The sequence below is a fragment of the Musa acuminata genome, chromosome BXJ2-9 (assembly GCF_036884655.1).
Source record: "Musa acuminata AAA Group cultivar baxijiao chromosome BXJ2-9, Cavendish_Baxijiao_AAA, whole genome shotgun sequence".
NCBI lineage: Eukaryota > Viridiplantae > Streptophyta > Magnoliopsida > Zingiberales > Musaceae > Musa > Musa acuminata.
The window spans coordinates 4,416,729-4,433,081 of NC_088346.1; the positions used below are offsets into that span (position 1 = coordinate 4,416,729).

The window sequence follows — 16,353 nt, forward strand, 5'->3', positions numbered from 1 at the left end:
CTTACAAAAATAAAATATTAAGATCCTTGGTTAAAAAGATAATTTTATAAAATTAAAAATATTTTTCTTTGTTAAAACAATAAAATTAAATATAAAAGTCTTATGTAACTTTTGAAAATATAAAGGTCTGGATACTGAAAATAACTAATTATAAAAAATAATATATAATTAACTCTTATATACACGATTGTGTTATTAATTTCAATATATGGATTCCTGAAATAGTAATAATCTCAATTCAAAGTTTTCTATTAAGAAACATAATTTAATTGAGGAACACAAAATTCCGAAATATAAATGAAAATCAACTAGCTATAAATGAAAATTAAATTTTGACTTATCGCAAATGATTGGAAATGCTTAAAGACACGAGACTTGACGGATTCCTCCAATTGAGACAACTGAACTTTACTACTACTGATACGATCTTATCTAGTGCAGAGTACCTAAGACTGCAAGAATGCAAATATAATTTCAACATAAACATAAAGGGATTTCTGTAACATACCTTAACATCTAATCAAGACTTGGAGATGGAACATGGTGCCAGGACCAGTGGTTTAAGGGCAGAATAGAAAGCAACGAATTCTGTTTCCAACACTGATTTATAGCTTACACAATCATGAGTCCTTGCCAACTGCAGAGGTGCAAACCGTGTCTTCCCAACAGCTGCAAGTAGCAATAGTTTTCTTCGACAGATTCTCTCCGCCACAAGCAGAGAGCCTCGTCAGTTGCCGCCACCACCGAAAAGGTAACCTAGGGAAGAACCACCACCAGGAGCAGCTTGCACCTTCGTTGAAGGTCGATCCTGCAAAACATGCAATGACAAGACGTAGCTCTCAACAGTAGAAGGTACAGCAAGAATACACCAACCAAGCGTCACTTTTCACAAGCATCTATGGCTGATAAGATGAAGATAGTCATCACATTGGTCATACCAGCAGTAGCTTTATGTTTGCAAAGACAGGAAAAGCTGGTTTGACACGAAGTCTGCCTGTAGATTGAGAAAGCAAACACACAAGTGTTTTTGCTAAGAGTTGCCTGGATTTTATTGCCTAATAAATTGATGCCAAAATGAGGAAATAAGCAGAAAAGTGAACCTAGGTTGTATTAGGATAATGGCACTTGAGAACTGAATGGCTAAAAGTTGTTTTCTTTTTTTTACCAAAAAAGGGCATCTGTCTGCCTTTTACAAGTTCATAATAATAAAGAGAGGCAACCCCTGTCTGGTGGGAAAACAAGATCACCTCACTATGAATACACCTTGTCTCCCAAAAGAACCTTATCAAAACTTTGACCATTTTACCATCATCATGAATATACCTCAGATCCTCCCTAACTCAAGAACATAATCATCACCAGCTGCAACTTAGGCATGTAAGCTCTAACATAAGTACTCTTGTCAGGTTAACTACTGTTTCAATCAAACCAATACAGTTTGAACCAAGGTTCCAATGTCTAGTCAAAACGATAAGCAATATATGAATCTTGGAATGCATCTGAAGGCCAATTTCCTTGTTATAGAAGGATGAGATAATAGCACCTACACTCAATTGTAATGTGCAAGTCCAACTATAGGTTAGCATTTATTCCGCAACTGCAAATAGAAAACTCTTCAAGAGAGTGGAATATTTATGTCTTGGACTAACAGCATTTTATTTCAACTCATGTTTTAGGATTAGCATGCAACATTTAAGCAACTCCATCATCTGATCAAATAACACCAGAGACAAAAGATCATCATAATAAGTTGCTATAAGGTTTTCAGGATATAGTGCTGATTTTGCGCATGAAGCTGTTCAATTTCATGAACATTAGGAGTCAAAATGGTCTTACACTAAAAGTTCCATGACTAGTGTCTTAGAAGTGAAAAAAAAGCAGGGAAACTCCACTCATTGTTGCTCTCACTCTCCTGACCCAGACTTCGGCTCAGTGGCTAGTCAATTTCACAAAAGGAAACACCACAGAATTGCAATTCTGCATCTGTACACTTTTCTATATGAATCAAGAAAATTTTGGTTAACTTTTTTTATTACTTTATCTAGCTTGACACAATATTATTAGTAATACTTTTTTGATGAAATAATACTATTCCGGTAAATAACCAGATATCTACGTAGTAAAATAACAAGTCCATTCATGACCCAATATGTATAGAAAAATAACAACTTCAATCATGACCCAACATGTATCTTTTCTTTTTCCTTTCTCTTTCTTTTTCTTTCTTGCTAAAATACTTGTGTATTATCCAGAAAACCCATTTTAACCAATATTAAGAAAAAAAAATTTACTTTATGGTCATTGACACAACTCATCTAACAAATAAAGGAACTTATTAGAAATTGAGTTTGGAGATGTAGGCTTCTGGATAATGCTTGCAGAACTTGATTCCAAAAACTTAAAAGAATTCTGAGAACTCGAGATCAAGACTGATATCCACTTTCATCACACCAAATGGCTGCAAGTGCTTAATAGCAACAGGCATAAGTCTGTAGTAAATAGGGACCGAGAAAATGAGAATTGGTGTTCACATCAGAAAGTATAGTTTATGACTGTGTACTGACATATATACCCGTCCAGCTAATATCAACTATATCATTATATAGCAAAGTCACCAAAGTAGATGCAAGTGAAGAATTCCATACTCAGAGAAAAAAAAAAATGCTTTTTCATGGTGAAATAATAATGAATTTGCAAGCTAAATATTCTCCCAACATATATCAGGTGCAATATAAAATAATAAATAGAACAAATGCACTTCGAGCGCAGATAAATATGACAAATAGAGACAGTGAGATCATACCGTGATGAAATTTCCACAATTCTGCCCATCTGCACGGTGGTAGTTATTTGCAAGGTTCCCTTGAATACCTGCAGGGATTTGCTTCTTGTTGTCAACTGGTAGTGGTGAAGGTGATTTCTGAGCTGGTGCAGCAGTCTCTCCAGTAGATTTGGGAGCCTCACCACTACCAAATAGGTAGCCCAAAGAACTCTGACCACCTCCACTGCTTACTCCACGACCCATGCTTGACTTGACAAGCTGCAAATTTTGGGAAGCTGCAAGTGTGAATAGTACTGATAATTAAAAGTGAATTGAGGAATAGACATAACAAAAGAACAGAAATAATAGGTCAGAATTATTAATTCAGCAATCATGACACCCTAGGACCTGATTTGCAGAGATCCAAGTACTCAAAATTGTTGTGGTTTCGGCAGTTAAAAGCAGCTCTTAAAATCTCTAATTTGATAAATAGTTTAAAATTGCCACACACATTGGTTTTTAAAATAAAAACTAAAGAGGTTTGTAGGTGAATGTGCCATTTCATTGGCTCTCTTCATTATGCATATGTATTGATAAAGCCTACATTTATAATATCATAGATAACATGAACACTGGCTGACAGTTCCAAAGGCCCACACAAAGAGCCCAGTACCACTCTTGGCAATTGGCATGTCAATTTTTAAATTTCCACCATCAATTACTCTTGAGGAAAGAACATAGAAGATTTTTTAGCACTTTCTCCATTTGTTCCTTTCCTCAAAGGCAACACTAAGGATCCATAAACCACATTACCAGAGAATATCTCTAGTAAGAATGAGTTTGGATTAAGCTTAAAGCACACAACCTATGCTCTGTTATAATAGTATAGCTTAAACCAGTGATAATCCTACTAAGACTCGTACTTTATGTTGTAAACCTTTTTAGAGAAAATCTTTGAGGGTCGAGATTAGCTCGTCCTCTAAACAATTTAAGCATGCAAGTCCAGAAGCATTCGCTTGGATAAAATTTCTCACGTACCTATAAATCTTCCAACTTCACTCTCTTCTCTTGTTTTGTCTCTTTGGAGGTATCATGCTAACCCTCCAAGAAAAGTAATTACCTAATAGGAGGAGACCATCCTATCAAACTACTTAAGGTTCAGGGAATTTCAAAATTAAAAAAAATACAGGAATAAGAAGTTTTGCAAAGCTGTGTTTTGGATTCACCAAGTAAAAGCTTCTGGCTCATCAAACTTGATAAAAGCTCAAAGGGCATAAAACTGTCGATATCTCTTAAAAACCAAGCGTGAAGCCCGAGACAAAGTCCATGACATATTACATGGCTCACTTAACATACCAACCATGCACTAATATCCAAAGAACTAAAAAAGCTTATTTGGCTCTTTAGCTCAAATAGTAGAACATTATGTTAGAAAGTATAAGAAAAACTCCAAATATTGGGAAAAAAAAATGCAGAAAAGTAATGAAGCAATAAAAGAAAAAAATCAGTATCGATGGAGGATGGGATCTTAACAAGAGTAAGAGACGCGAATGAGTTGATTGTGAGAAAATTTAATCATTGAACCTGTTATCCAATATTTATGAAGAAAACAGCTTCTTCAACTGTTGGTCTTCTTCCCTTATTCAGACGGAAAAATTCTTTACCCCTTCCACAAATACACATATTAATATAACATTAGAGAGATAATAGAAAAACATATTGCAGAACAGCATTTTCTTTGCCCTTTGAAAATGTTCGTGGCACTTGTGGTTCGATGAATTTTGAGAACCTCAAATGGTGGCTCAAAATCTGAGCCTAAAAAAGTAGGTATCAAGACAACAATGTGATCTCATCCAGAATCTACTAATGCTTTTTTTCTCCTAAGAGGATTCTACTCCAACACAGGCAGAATTAAGATTCAGCTAAATTGAATCATTATATCATTCTATAGCACGTAATCTACATGCTAGCATAAGCAGATAAGCATATCAAAGTTCAGAGGATCGTGGTAAAATAGTTACATAAGGAAACAAGTACTTATGATTGTATCTCATTCTAATGAATGGAGCCTCATGGTTGTAGTGACAGAGCAAGCCAATATGTTCAAATAACAATATTGATTTCTGGTCACAGCTCAAAGTTGACCTTCTAGATCTATTGTTCTTCTTATGTGGCCTCCCGTAACCTCTACTGCTTGCAAATTGTATATAAGAAAGTATCAGATAGAAAATTATGACGCCCAGGTAAATTTATTAGGGATCAAAACCAAGTCATCATTTCAACTTCTCTCCAAGTCAATGTAAACAGGCATTAACCTAGTGTTGCCTCCAATTCCTTCAGAAGATCATACTCAATGTTACAAATACCACCACAGGATGATGTTCCACAAGATGTACTTCATATTTCGTCTTAAACAGCGGTGCGTCTATTATTCGTATTCGACAACCATAAGCTCTAATGTCCAGACATGTCAATAATTCTTATTCAAACCTACAATGCATCAAAAATACAACGGAATTCTATGCCCAAAGATCACGAAACAGAACGATGTCATCGCTGTATACAGATATTGAAACATAAAAAATGTTCTAACGACAGCAAAGCCTGCAAGTAAACTCAATCGATGATCTCGATTCATTTTGGAACAGTGGTCACTCCAACCCACCAGAGACTCCTAAAAACAATGTCGATCGAGAAATAACGAGAGAAAACAATATATGAAAGAAAAATCCACATTACGATCCCAAATCCCCTATAAAGCATGCACCACTCGGGTAAGGCAAAAATCCAAAATTCACCACAAAAAACACGCGCTCAGGTTGAAATGCCTCAACGGAACACCAAATCCGAAGATAAGATCAGAACAACCGGGAACAATCCCGGAGGGGTCACGAACAGCGCAGCGAACCTATAGAACATCGACTCCGAAGCTATCGCAAAAGAGATCGAGACACGAATGCAGCAAAAACGAAGAGAAACGAGAGATTCAACCGATAGAAGCACAGATCTAAGTCCAGGGTTTCGTACCTCCCCCATCTGTAATCCTAGTGGTTATTAGAAACTCGTAAAGAGAGAGAGAGGAGAGGAGAAATTTAAAGCGGAAAGCGAACCGAATTTTCCGCTATTTATAGACGAAAGAAAAAAAAAAAAACTTGTGGCGAGAGATAAATAAAGGGCAAATTCCAAAAAAAAAAAAACTGAATATTTCACTTTTCTCACATAACTTTGTCTTTTGTTTTATTCCAATCAAGTATCCCTTGTTTTATAAAAGATACATCAATTGTTTACCCTACTAACAAGTTTTCATATGATCACCTTCGTCTTATTGTAAGGCTTTTACCATTATCTAGTGTTAAGATGAGAGATGAGGCTAAATACAAGGATGCAATCACGATGCCACCTTCGTTACCTTTGTCACACTAATTATCGTATATTGTGATCATCGATATTGACGAGAAAGAAGATAATCATGATAAGACTTTCATTGACTTAGGCATAACCCATGCTTATGCTATGTTACTTTAATCGAGTGAGTAAAATAAAAATAAAAATGAATAAAGATCTATAAAAAAATTTAAAATCTATGAGATAAAAGAGAGGGTCGAGAATAATACCTTTAAATATGACATAATAGAAGGTGTTTGAGACGAAAGTAATGATGAAAATAATGGAATGTGAGGAAGACAAAAGACGAGGGTAAAAGTCTCGAGTTTTAGTGGTGCCTTAAACAATAACATATAATATTATAATATAATATTATAATAATGACGACCAATGTAATAATATGATAAAGATCATGTCTTTATAAAAATAAGAGATAAAATAAAATAAAAAAATACTCTAGCAAAAAAAAATATATATATTTTAAAAAAATTACCTCATAAATATACGAGTAAAATCATGGACTCACTGGCGGGTCCCACTTGACGTTGTGCTCTCTCTCCATTTATTACACGAGCGTTCCCATCGGGTAAGACAGGTGTCGACAACGTAACGACATGCTAATAAATAAACCGAGGACGGTGAGGTGGGAGCCCACATCGAATGCGTCTCACGCACTGAGGGGGTCGATCTGTGGGTCCCGGCCGTGAGGTCGGTGACACGCGAGCTTCGTCTTCGCGTATTTTTCTTGTACGCACCCGTCGATTTCGGCCGTTCCTTTGTTCCAGAGACCGGCCAACGAGTCATCGGACGGCGGCCAATGATGCGTCAACATCACGCGGAAGGCCGTACGGTGAGCGTGAATGCGTGTGGCCCGATTGCTCGACCGTCGGACTGGACTCGACCTGATCCGCATTTGCCATTGCATGGCTTCGATTATTGCACGGACCGACCACATTCTATCACGTTCACGTCACCATGACGATTGTGACATGATCGATCGAGTTATTTCCACGAACGGCCCAAGAAGGTGCGAGTGGATCATGAAATCGATGAATACGTGTGATGTGATGATTCCGATAGCTTTCGTTTGGTGGCTTTCTGCCGATCAGGAACAAGTATATTTGTTGGTCGGGTGATGGGGACAGCCTTTGGAGCTTCGAAGGGGCAACCACCGCTGTTGCATCGCCATTGATGAACTAATTAATGTCTTCTATTCTACTCCCCATTGGATGAAAAAAATTAGCTGTTTAATGTTTGGTCCCAATTGAACTTTTCGATCTGCATGCGTTGAACATCATTTATTTTACCTAAAAATAATTATAGGGTCTGACTTTTAATCGATTACACCTCCGGAATTAGTTTTAAATTAAAGTTATTATTTTTTACTATTTTTATAAAATATTCTTCTGTCCCCACATCCACCCTTAATCATCGTGATCTCTTCTATGATTTCTTCTTCTGTATTGCTATTGTCATCGTCTCGCTCTCCAACTATCCTTTTGTCTTTGTCAATATCATTATAGTCTTCGTCTCGCCATTCCTCACATTTTTCTCAATATTATTGTTGTCTCCTCTATGACCTTCGGTTCCCTCTCCATCTTTACTGCTATTACTTTGCTCCTTCTCATTCACGATAGTGACGAGGAGGAAGAGCTCCCTATTGCCCATAAGAAGGGGTTAAGTAGGGTTATTATGACAAAGACAAAGAAGATAGTTGGTAGAGGATAAAATGGTGACAATGACATTAAAAGATAGAAAGGGGAGTCAAAAGTTATAGAGGAAATGAAAAAATTACTAGCAATAATTTGGAGGAGCGGGAGGTCGCTAAGGAGGCGACGATAGTGTTGGATGATGGTATATCAAAGACAAATGATGATGGTGAGATATTTTCATCAAGATAATAAAAGGATGTCCTTAAATAAAAAATTAATTAGAGAACCCTCGTCCAGTAAAAATCTAATTGTAAATATTTTTTAAGGTAAAATGCTAATATATTTTCTAGGCATAATATATGCAAATTTATTTATTTTTCTGTATTTATCATAAATATTCTATAAAGTATGATTAGTAAATTTGAATTACTTATTGTTGGTTTATCTATGCTAACCTTACTTAAAAGTCTCGTGTGGACAGAATCGAGTCTCTTTTTACTTCAAACAATAGACACTTTTCCTTTTTACCCACGTGGAACCGAAACGCTTTCTCCGCCACTTAAGTCACGGCTTGAGACGTGAGTGGCACATATTCAAATGCCAATCCCACGCCTTTCTCGCATTCCGGAGATGAGTAATCCCGGCAGTGGCGACCTCAGTTGTGGCTTTTAGGTCAACGTGGCCGAACCAACCCTACATATGTCGGGGTGATGTGAGCCTCCTGAAACGTGGGAGCCACAACGGTATTCCATCTTTCAGGAAGAGGTAGCATCACCCCGACACTCTCGAGGGGTGATTCGGTCGAACTCGGCATCGGCCGGCTGACAGCTACAACGATAGTGACTTCAGGGTGGGCGGTCGGCTGGGGCACCGACACGTGTCTATATGGTCAGGAAGCTCCAGACGTTACGAGACGTGTGCTTCGGACAACATGCTGCCACTTCATCGGCTCCGAGCCGCTTGTGTCGCGTCGACGCGGCCTCGTCCCTCGCCACCTGCGGCCCTTCCCCTTCTCCCGGCTGGATGCGTGTCCTCCCGCCTCCGGCGCCCATCCCTCAGATAGGGGCATTTTGAGCATCACAATTGTCCTCGGCTCAGCAGCGAATAGTTCCCCCCCCGCCCCCCTCTCTCTCTCTCTCTCTCTCTCTCAGATTCCTTCTCTACTTTGATGTCTAATTGCGTATCCCCTTCGACTGGTCTCGTTTTTCTTCACCCTCATCAAATTGTCCGATGAATTTGAGATATTTGGGGCTCAAAGATCTCCTTTTTGTGTTCTTTCCTCTGTTTTCTCCTCGTCCCATGTCTTCTGTGTTTGTCTGGCACAATTTTTCCTTCAAATTTCCCCTAATATTTGGTTCGTACCCAAAACCATTTCCCGGGTTCGAAATGAATCGATAAAAAATCAAATCTGTGAGAAGAAAGTTCGGTTTTTGATCGAAGTTTTTCGTTGCCGTTTCTTTTGGGTGTGCTGATGGAAGCAGAGGCAGCGGAGGGGGAACTGGAGCGCCCGTCGTCGGCTATCGAGAGCTTCCCGAGAGATTTGCTCCATAGATTGTCCGGAAACAACTTCTCCAGTGAGCAAGCGGAGGCGCTGGGCGGGGAGTCCGATGAGGTCGAGCTCAATCTCTCCCTCGGCCTCTCCCTCGCCGGATGCTTCGGGGTGGATCCGGAGGGGAAGAAGCTGGTTCGGTCGTCGTCGATCGCGTCCTTCTCGTCGCTGCCGAGGGAGCACGACTTCTTCACGGTGACGCCATCCCTCGTGAGAGCGAGCTCGTTGCCAACGGAATCGGAGGAAGAGAGGAGGAAGAGGAAGGAATCGCAGGGCTTGAGAAGGTTGGAGGCGAAGAGGAAGAGGCTGGAGAAGAGGAGTTCGATCAAATCGGGTGCTCTGAAAGATGAGGGAGGGAAGAGTTTGTCGGCAGCCATGTCAGTCGACGGCCGCCTCAGCCTTCCCATCGGAACCCAGTTCAGTGGGGTGTTCGACGTAGTCATTCCTCCAAGGCCACCGGCGTGGGCAGCGGGGCCTAACAGCACAGTGGCGCAGGGGTCAGTTGGATCGCAGGGCAGCAGCTCCTTCAGTGTGTCCGAGGTCGAGAGCCAGACGCCGGCTCGAGGTACTACGTCAGTGCTTAGATTCTTGGTTAATCCATGTTGTTATCTATCTTGTTGATGATGAGTTGGTGCACAAAAAAACTCGATCTTTCTTATGTTTATTATCGACGAATTTATTTATCTTATAGTAGGCAGAATGATCGATTCTTGAGGTGGAATAGTAATAATTGTAGTTTGCTAGTGGTTCAAGTATGATGTATTCTTGATGGACAAAGAACTATGTCTTGGTTGTTTTCTACAGTACTGTTTCAAGTATGTTGTTGCTTGAATTGTGTATTGCTAGTGCTTTTCTCTATCAACACTGGCTAAATGGTTTCGGTAGTTTGTGTTCATGGTTTCTTGCTCGGTATCGGTCCAAAGGTATCGAAGTAAATGAGCATTGTATGTGTGACAATTTAAGTTTTAGGATGTCAACATTCTCTGCAGGACTTATCCAAAGTTGCATGAACATCACTTTCTTTTTGGAACTCGAGCTCAAAATATTTAGCATAATTATCTAAGCCTTGAAATCTGACCATCATAACTATATCTTAATTGTCACACAATTTGTGTTTGTAGTTTGTTCAACATTTTCCTTTTCACTAACACAACATTTGAAGATACTTCAAATAGATAGTAACAGCAAGTATCATTCGCAGAATATGCTTCAAATAAGGAGTAGTAACAACAAGTTTGGTTATTTTGTCAGCCTCTGATACTTCATTATCGGTGACAAAAGTGCTATTGTAATATTCATGTAATTAATAGGAATTTTCAGACGACATCAAAGACACTTTAGATCATGTACAACAAGTCCCACTGTTTCATCATATAATTTTTGTCGATGATACTTTAAATCATGAGCTGTAATGACAAGTTTCACCTTTTTCACGATAGTCATAGATTCTCATATAATTGTTTGAATGTTTTTCTTGTCGTCAATAATAAGTTCGATTTCATCATATAATTTATCTGAAAATACTTGGAACCGTACGTTGTCAGTTTCACCTTTTTATCCTGCATTTTCAGTATCATTTTAGATCATCGAAGATACTTAAAATCATCAACAAGTTCCATTATTTCATAATGTCATTATTTGAATATGTAATGAGAGATTTTGTCTTTTCATCGTAGATTTTTCATGTCATATTCTGAAAATACTTTGAACACGGAATAGAAATGACGAGTTCCATCGTTTCGTCATTATTTAAAGATAGTTTAGATTGTGAGTCGTAATGATGAGCTTTAACTTTTAATCACTCTCATATCTGTTATTTGGTCATAAATTTGCGTCACTTCTAGCAATAAAAGTGCTCTTAGGATAATTATGTCATAATAGGCAATCTTAGACTAATATCATGTGTATCGCCTATCGCATGGTATTTGCATTTCTCTTAGGATTTTAGGGATTTTATCTTCTTGAGAATAAGCAGCTATCATGTAATTACTTACATCTACCACTATGCCTTTACTTATTCCACTCACTAATAAGTAATTTTTCTGTCGGTACGTATCAACCTTATTAGTAAGAAGGACCACATTGAATCAATTTCTCTGGAGAAGGAAATGGATTAGAAAATATTAACATTTTACGATGAACTTTCTGGAAGATCATCATTTGTTTAGTTCATTTAATTTTTAGAATGGTGATAATATTCTAAAGCAAAAACAGTCTTCACTTGATGTCGGTGCTCCAATTTTACGTGCCTACATTCAATGTTTTTCTTCTGTTCATCAGGAAAAGAAGACGAATTTTATGTCTCCTTTCTTGTTTATCATGTTTTAGTCAGCCTGTTTTTAGAAATAATACATATTTCAGCGACACCTCCACAATTCAATCAGTTCTTATTTCGGAAGTTGGAATAAATACTCATCCTTTTGCAGGAGAGGAAGATCCTCTGAAGAAGGTTGCAGATGCAACCGCCGACGCAAGTCTGGGGAGGAACATGATGGAAGACATGCCCTGTGTCTCCACCAGGGGAGATGGTCCCAATGGAAGAAGAATTGAGGGCCTCCTCTACAGATATAAGAAGGGAGAAGATGTAAGAATAGTGTGCGTCTGCCATGGCAGCTTCCTCACCCCGGCTGAGTTCGTCAAGCATGCGGGTGGCGGTGATGTCGCCCACCCCCTGCGGCACATCGTCGTCAATCCTTCTCCACCAGCCTTGTTGTAGTTTCAGCTCTCCTCTCTTCCTCCCCGGAAGAGATGGAATTCTCTTCTGACATATGATGAGTTGATGATGACTTCCTATTGCAGATGAATGGATGTGAATTGTACATGCATTTCTTGTTGCATCTTGATGAGAAAGTGTCTCTGGCTTTTGTGGTTTGATCTACAAGCTGCAATTCTTTGTCCTTCCTCAGTTGGCAGATAATATTGCTGAGAAAAACCATTGTTAATATCCAGTCTCTTACATCTCACCTCGGTACTAATTTGGACCGTATCAAGAATCTCAAGCACGATTATTGATATCAAGTCTCTAATATCTTGCATTATTTTTTGAGTACTAACTCAGATTATATCCGTGAATCGTATTCATATCGTCGAAGTCTCTTCGATTGCGTTTGAAGGTCAGCTAATATATATATATATATATATATATATATATATATATATATATATATATATATATAATTTTTTCAATCGTCCAAATCAATTTAAACATGCAATTTGAGTTCAAGGTGGGTTCAGTATTGCATACCCATCCCACGGCTATCATTCGATGAAGTTAAATGAACGGACACGATCCTATCGATTTGCCTATATAAGTCGGCACAATTCCATAAACCCCCTTTCTCGTAGGGTTTTGACCGTATCACAAATCGGAGCGGTCGCGAAGCCCCCAAAAAGTAGCGGTAAGCCCTACCCCCGATTTCGCTTCCGCTACGCGAACGATCGGTTTCTATGGATGGTTTCTCTTGATTTGCGCAGCCTTTTGATCTACTTCGTCGTCTATTTTTCGAAAAAAATCGTCGATCCTTGCTGAAAGTTATTATTATTATTTGTTTGAGTAGATTCCTGGTGATTGATTTCTTTGTGTACTCGGTTTGAAGTTTATAACTTGCTTCGGTGATTGGCGGTATGGGTCAACCGATTTGTTTCGTCAATTAGTCTTTGGTCCTTCTGGATTTCGTTTGATGTTGTTATGGTGATCTTCACCTTCTTTGTTTTCTGATCTCGATGCAGTTCGAGGTTCAACACTGCGCGTGATTGTTATTTTTGGGCAGTCTTCCTTTGTTATACTTGTAGTCTTTTTTTGTCTATTTATGTCAGCCAGAGGGTGTTGTATTTGTATTGGTATCAATGTATAAGGTTTTGTTTACTCGTTGTTGGTGAATTTTGACTTTTACGTGTTTGTTTTGTTTCTAATAAACCTTTCGATATCTGATTTTAGGTTGGGAGAGTGGCTATTACTGATTTCCAAGTCACTTCCTGTAGTTGATGAGTTAGAAATGTTGTGTGTACTATTTTTTTAGCTGGCTAAATAATCTTGCTGTGGTGAAACATATATTTTTAATAGCTTTTGTTGCATTTGTTGTGGCAGTGGAACTATGTGTACATGTTTTGCTTTGTTTAAGGAGTGGACCACCATTTTTAATTGTTGTTTTTTATTCTTTAAGTGTTTGGAAAAGGGGTTTTATCATTGATGATGAATCTTGGAACATTTGATTTAGATGACACAACGAGATTAGGGTGGCTTTGTGGTATTGCTCCACTTAGAAAGTTGCCTTTTGCATCATTATCATGATTAGACACTTGCAAACAAATTGTTTAATAATTGGTGACCTTTGCTCTTTAGGTGGTTTCTCTGGTTAGTACATACATTATTGTTTAGAGTTGTGATTTTCTTTATCTCATGAAGGTTTTGGTGTCACAAAAGGTGGTTTTCTTAAAATAAGGTTTAAAATCATCACAATTTTGATTTTTCTTCCTCATAAGCAGAACAATATAATCTGCTTGAAGGTAGCTTAGAGGGGTCTTTGTTTCATACACAAAATATGCCTTCATTTTTTTCCAGTTCCTTCAATTTTTATTAGAGCTTGTTCAACATTGTTACTTATTTTTTTCTTCGTTTTAGATCTTAGCTATGGCTCTTGCCAGTAAACTTGGAAATCTTCTAAAGCAAGCTGTAACTTCCAATCCATCTCTGTATCAAGCAATAAGATGCATGTCATCCTCAAAAGTCTTTGTGGGAGGTATGGATCATTGGTTGACTACTTTTCAATGTCTAGCTTTCCTCAGGTTTTTCCACTTTGTGATACATTTTTTTTAGGGCTATCTTATGGCACTGATGATCAGAGTTTGAGAGAATCATTCACTGGTTTTGGTGAAGTTGTTGAAGGTATGTGTTCTTTTCATTTGTATATTGATCCAATAATTTTCTGGTGTTATGAGCTGACATGGTCATCTCGTTGCAGCTAGAGTTATCGTGGATCGTGATACTGGTAGGTCTAGAGGTTTTGGCTTCGTGACTTTCACTTCAGGCGAAGAGGCATCTGCTGCCATTAGTGGCATGGATGGGAAGGTACTAATGGTTCCTCATTTCTGAAAAATCAGTTTGAGCATGAAGAAACAATAACTTCTCAAGGATCAAGAGTGCCAAAAACTCTCAGACTGTTTAATTTCTTTACAAGTTGAATTATCGATTTTAATTGCATATGTATGATATTAGTAAGATGAAACATGAGTGCACGACATGAAACTAGTTTGCTTGTAAACACACAAGGAAGCATTTGTAGTTTAACAAATATATATGTCATCCATTTGTCTGGTTGATGTCCACTTGGAGACCTCATTACTATATAGGTTGGATACCATGCATACGGAAACAAATTCTCTGCTTGCAGAGCTAACCTTCGGTAGACCTGTATTGACAGGAACCTTTTATATTGGGCTGCCCATGCATGTGGATGATCACATACTCAAAACAACATTTAATGTTTGACACATTGATGTATACAAGAACTTATAACATCCTTTGGTACTAAGTTTAGTGTCTATATACTGTATAGGAATGAAACAAATTTATTTTTGGTGGATCCAAAACATTCAAGTGGCAATATAATATACAAAACGCTATAGATGATGATGTTATTCTTTGTAATATTACTTCAAAAAAATCAAAAGTTTCTTGGGCAAGGTATATCAAATGATATGGTACACAATCATCCAGGTTTAAATTTAAATGGAATAATATTTTGATTTGATGAAAACAAATGATTTTATTGAAAATCTAGTGGAGACAAAGATGTGTATTTGGATTATGCTAAAAGCACATTGGAAAAGATTAATGCAGAAAATGCTGTGGATGCCTGCATCTACTGCATGCAGAAACTGCTGTACATAAAACTAGTCTGGTGTCTTTATGATTGCATTCTTAGTCCAAACTGCTGTGGTCCATTTTTTAATGTGGTTGCTATAATTATTCTTTCTTCATCAGGATCTTCATGGCAGGATAGTAAGAGTTAACTATGCTACTGATAGGACTGGTGGTTTTCGTGGTGGTGGTGGCTATGGTGGCGGTGGCAGTGGCTATGGTGGCAGCGGTGGTGGCTATAGTGGTGGAGGGGGTTATGGAGGTAATACCGGAGGCTATGGAAGTGTCGGAGGAAGCTTTGGAGGTTATGGTGGCGGCAGTGGTGGTGAGAATTACCCTACTGCTGGGGGCACTGGCGGCAGCAGCAGCAGCTATGTCAGTGGTGCCTCAGGTAATAACTTTGGCAGCAGTGGTGGCTTCTACAGCGATAATGCCACCACCCAATCCAACAGCAATTTCAGTGGCAGAGATGGCTCCTATGGTAACGACAATCAGGATGATCTCTTGGAAGACAATTTTAAGGATGCCGACGATGAACCTGAGGACTATGCCAAGCGAGGGTGATCAGCCATCAAGTTGGTGCATCTGCCTGTCGAGATATTCAGTTGCACATCTTGTGTGGCATTGCATCACGCAATTGTGGTAACAAGATTGCATCAATCTGCAGACTGATTTAGACATTTGCCATTGCTTTTTTTTTTTTTGCCATTTATAATTTGTGCTGTGAACCACTCGTTGTATGAGTTCAGGACTGTTTGTTCTTGATCAGATGCTTGCTTTTGTGTTGGACAATGTTTATTCATGTTCCACTTTCAATTTTGATGGTTAGTAATTTGAATGTTTGAGTATACCTCAACTTGCAAAGATTACGTTGACAATAATCCATCTATCGTTTAGATGTAGCATTTCTGATTTCCCTCTTGAAATGCTGATAATGTTCATGCTGTTCGGATTGTTCATATCTAAGCAAAACCATTAAAAAATGGAGGCTTCAGCTCACAACTGATGGTGAAGATGTGACTCGATATACTAACTGCTTGGCACCGTCGAACTAGGGTTAGTTGAGGTTTCAGGATAGTACCACCCTTCAAACAAGTGATATAGGGTTGGATGAGGTTTTCGTCCTTAGTTGTGTTATCACGTAGCA

At 38.4% G+C, this 16,353-nt stretch overlaps 3 protein-coding genes across 6 annotated transcripts; 2 read left to right on the forward strand and 1 right to left on the reverse strand.

Annotated features, from left to right (window-relative positions):
• Positions 1-383: 383 nt before the first annotated feature.
• On the reverse strand, positions 384-5,912 carry LOC135622674 (protein SPIRAL1-like 3). Of its 4 annotated transcripts, XM_065124709.1 has the most exons (4): positions 5,789-5,912; positions 2,804-3,040; positions 939-994; positions 384-808 (listed from the first exon to the last, which is right to left on the reverse strand). In XM_065124709.1, the coding sequence occupies exons 1-3, from the start codon at positions 5,795-5,797 to the stop codon at positions 950-952; spliced, it is 291 nt and encodes a 96-aa protein (XP_064980781.1). In that variant the 5' UTR covers positions 5,798-5,912; the 3' UTR covers positions 384-808; positions 939-949. The 4 variants fall into 4 exon arrangements, with proteins under 4 accessions (XP_064980781.1, XP_064980778.1, XP_064980779.1 ...); XM_065124706.1 differs by lacking the exon at positions 939-994 and having other exon boundaries at positions 5,789-5,911; XM_065124707.1 differs by lacking the exons at positions 939-994; positions 5,789-5,912 and adding an exon at positions 4,346-4,427.
• Positions 5,913-8,714: 2,802 nt separating this feature from the next.
• LOC135622675 (ninja-family protein AFP3-like) lies at positions 8,715-12,171 on the forward strand. The gene is made up of 2 exons (XM_065124710.1): positions 8,715-9,911; positions 11,773-12,171. Exons 1-2 carry the CDS (start codon positions 9,269-9,271, stop codon positions 12,060-12,062), a joined length of 933 nt encoding a protein of 310 aa, XP_064980782.1. The 5' UTR covers positions 8,715-9,268; the 3' UTR covers positions 12,063-12,171.
• A 461-nt stretch (positions 12,172-12,632) lies between these two features.
• Positions 12,633-16,044, forward strand: LOC103997144 (glycine-rich RNA-binding protein 2, mitochondrial). The gene is made up of 5 exons (XM_009418290.3): positions 12,633-12,744; positions 13,968-14,085; positions 14,163-14,231; positions 14,308-14,414; positions 15,330-16,044. The coding sequence occupies exons 2-5, from the start codon at positions 13,977-13,979 to the stop codon at positions 15,768-15,770; spliced, it is 726 nt and encodes a 241-aa protein (XP_009416565.2). The 5' UTR covers positions 12,633-12,744; positions 13,968-13,976; the 3' UTR covers positions 15,771-16,044.
• The last annotated feature ends 309 nt before the right edge of the window (positions 16,045-16,353 follow it).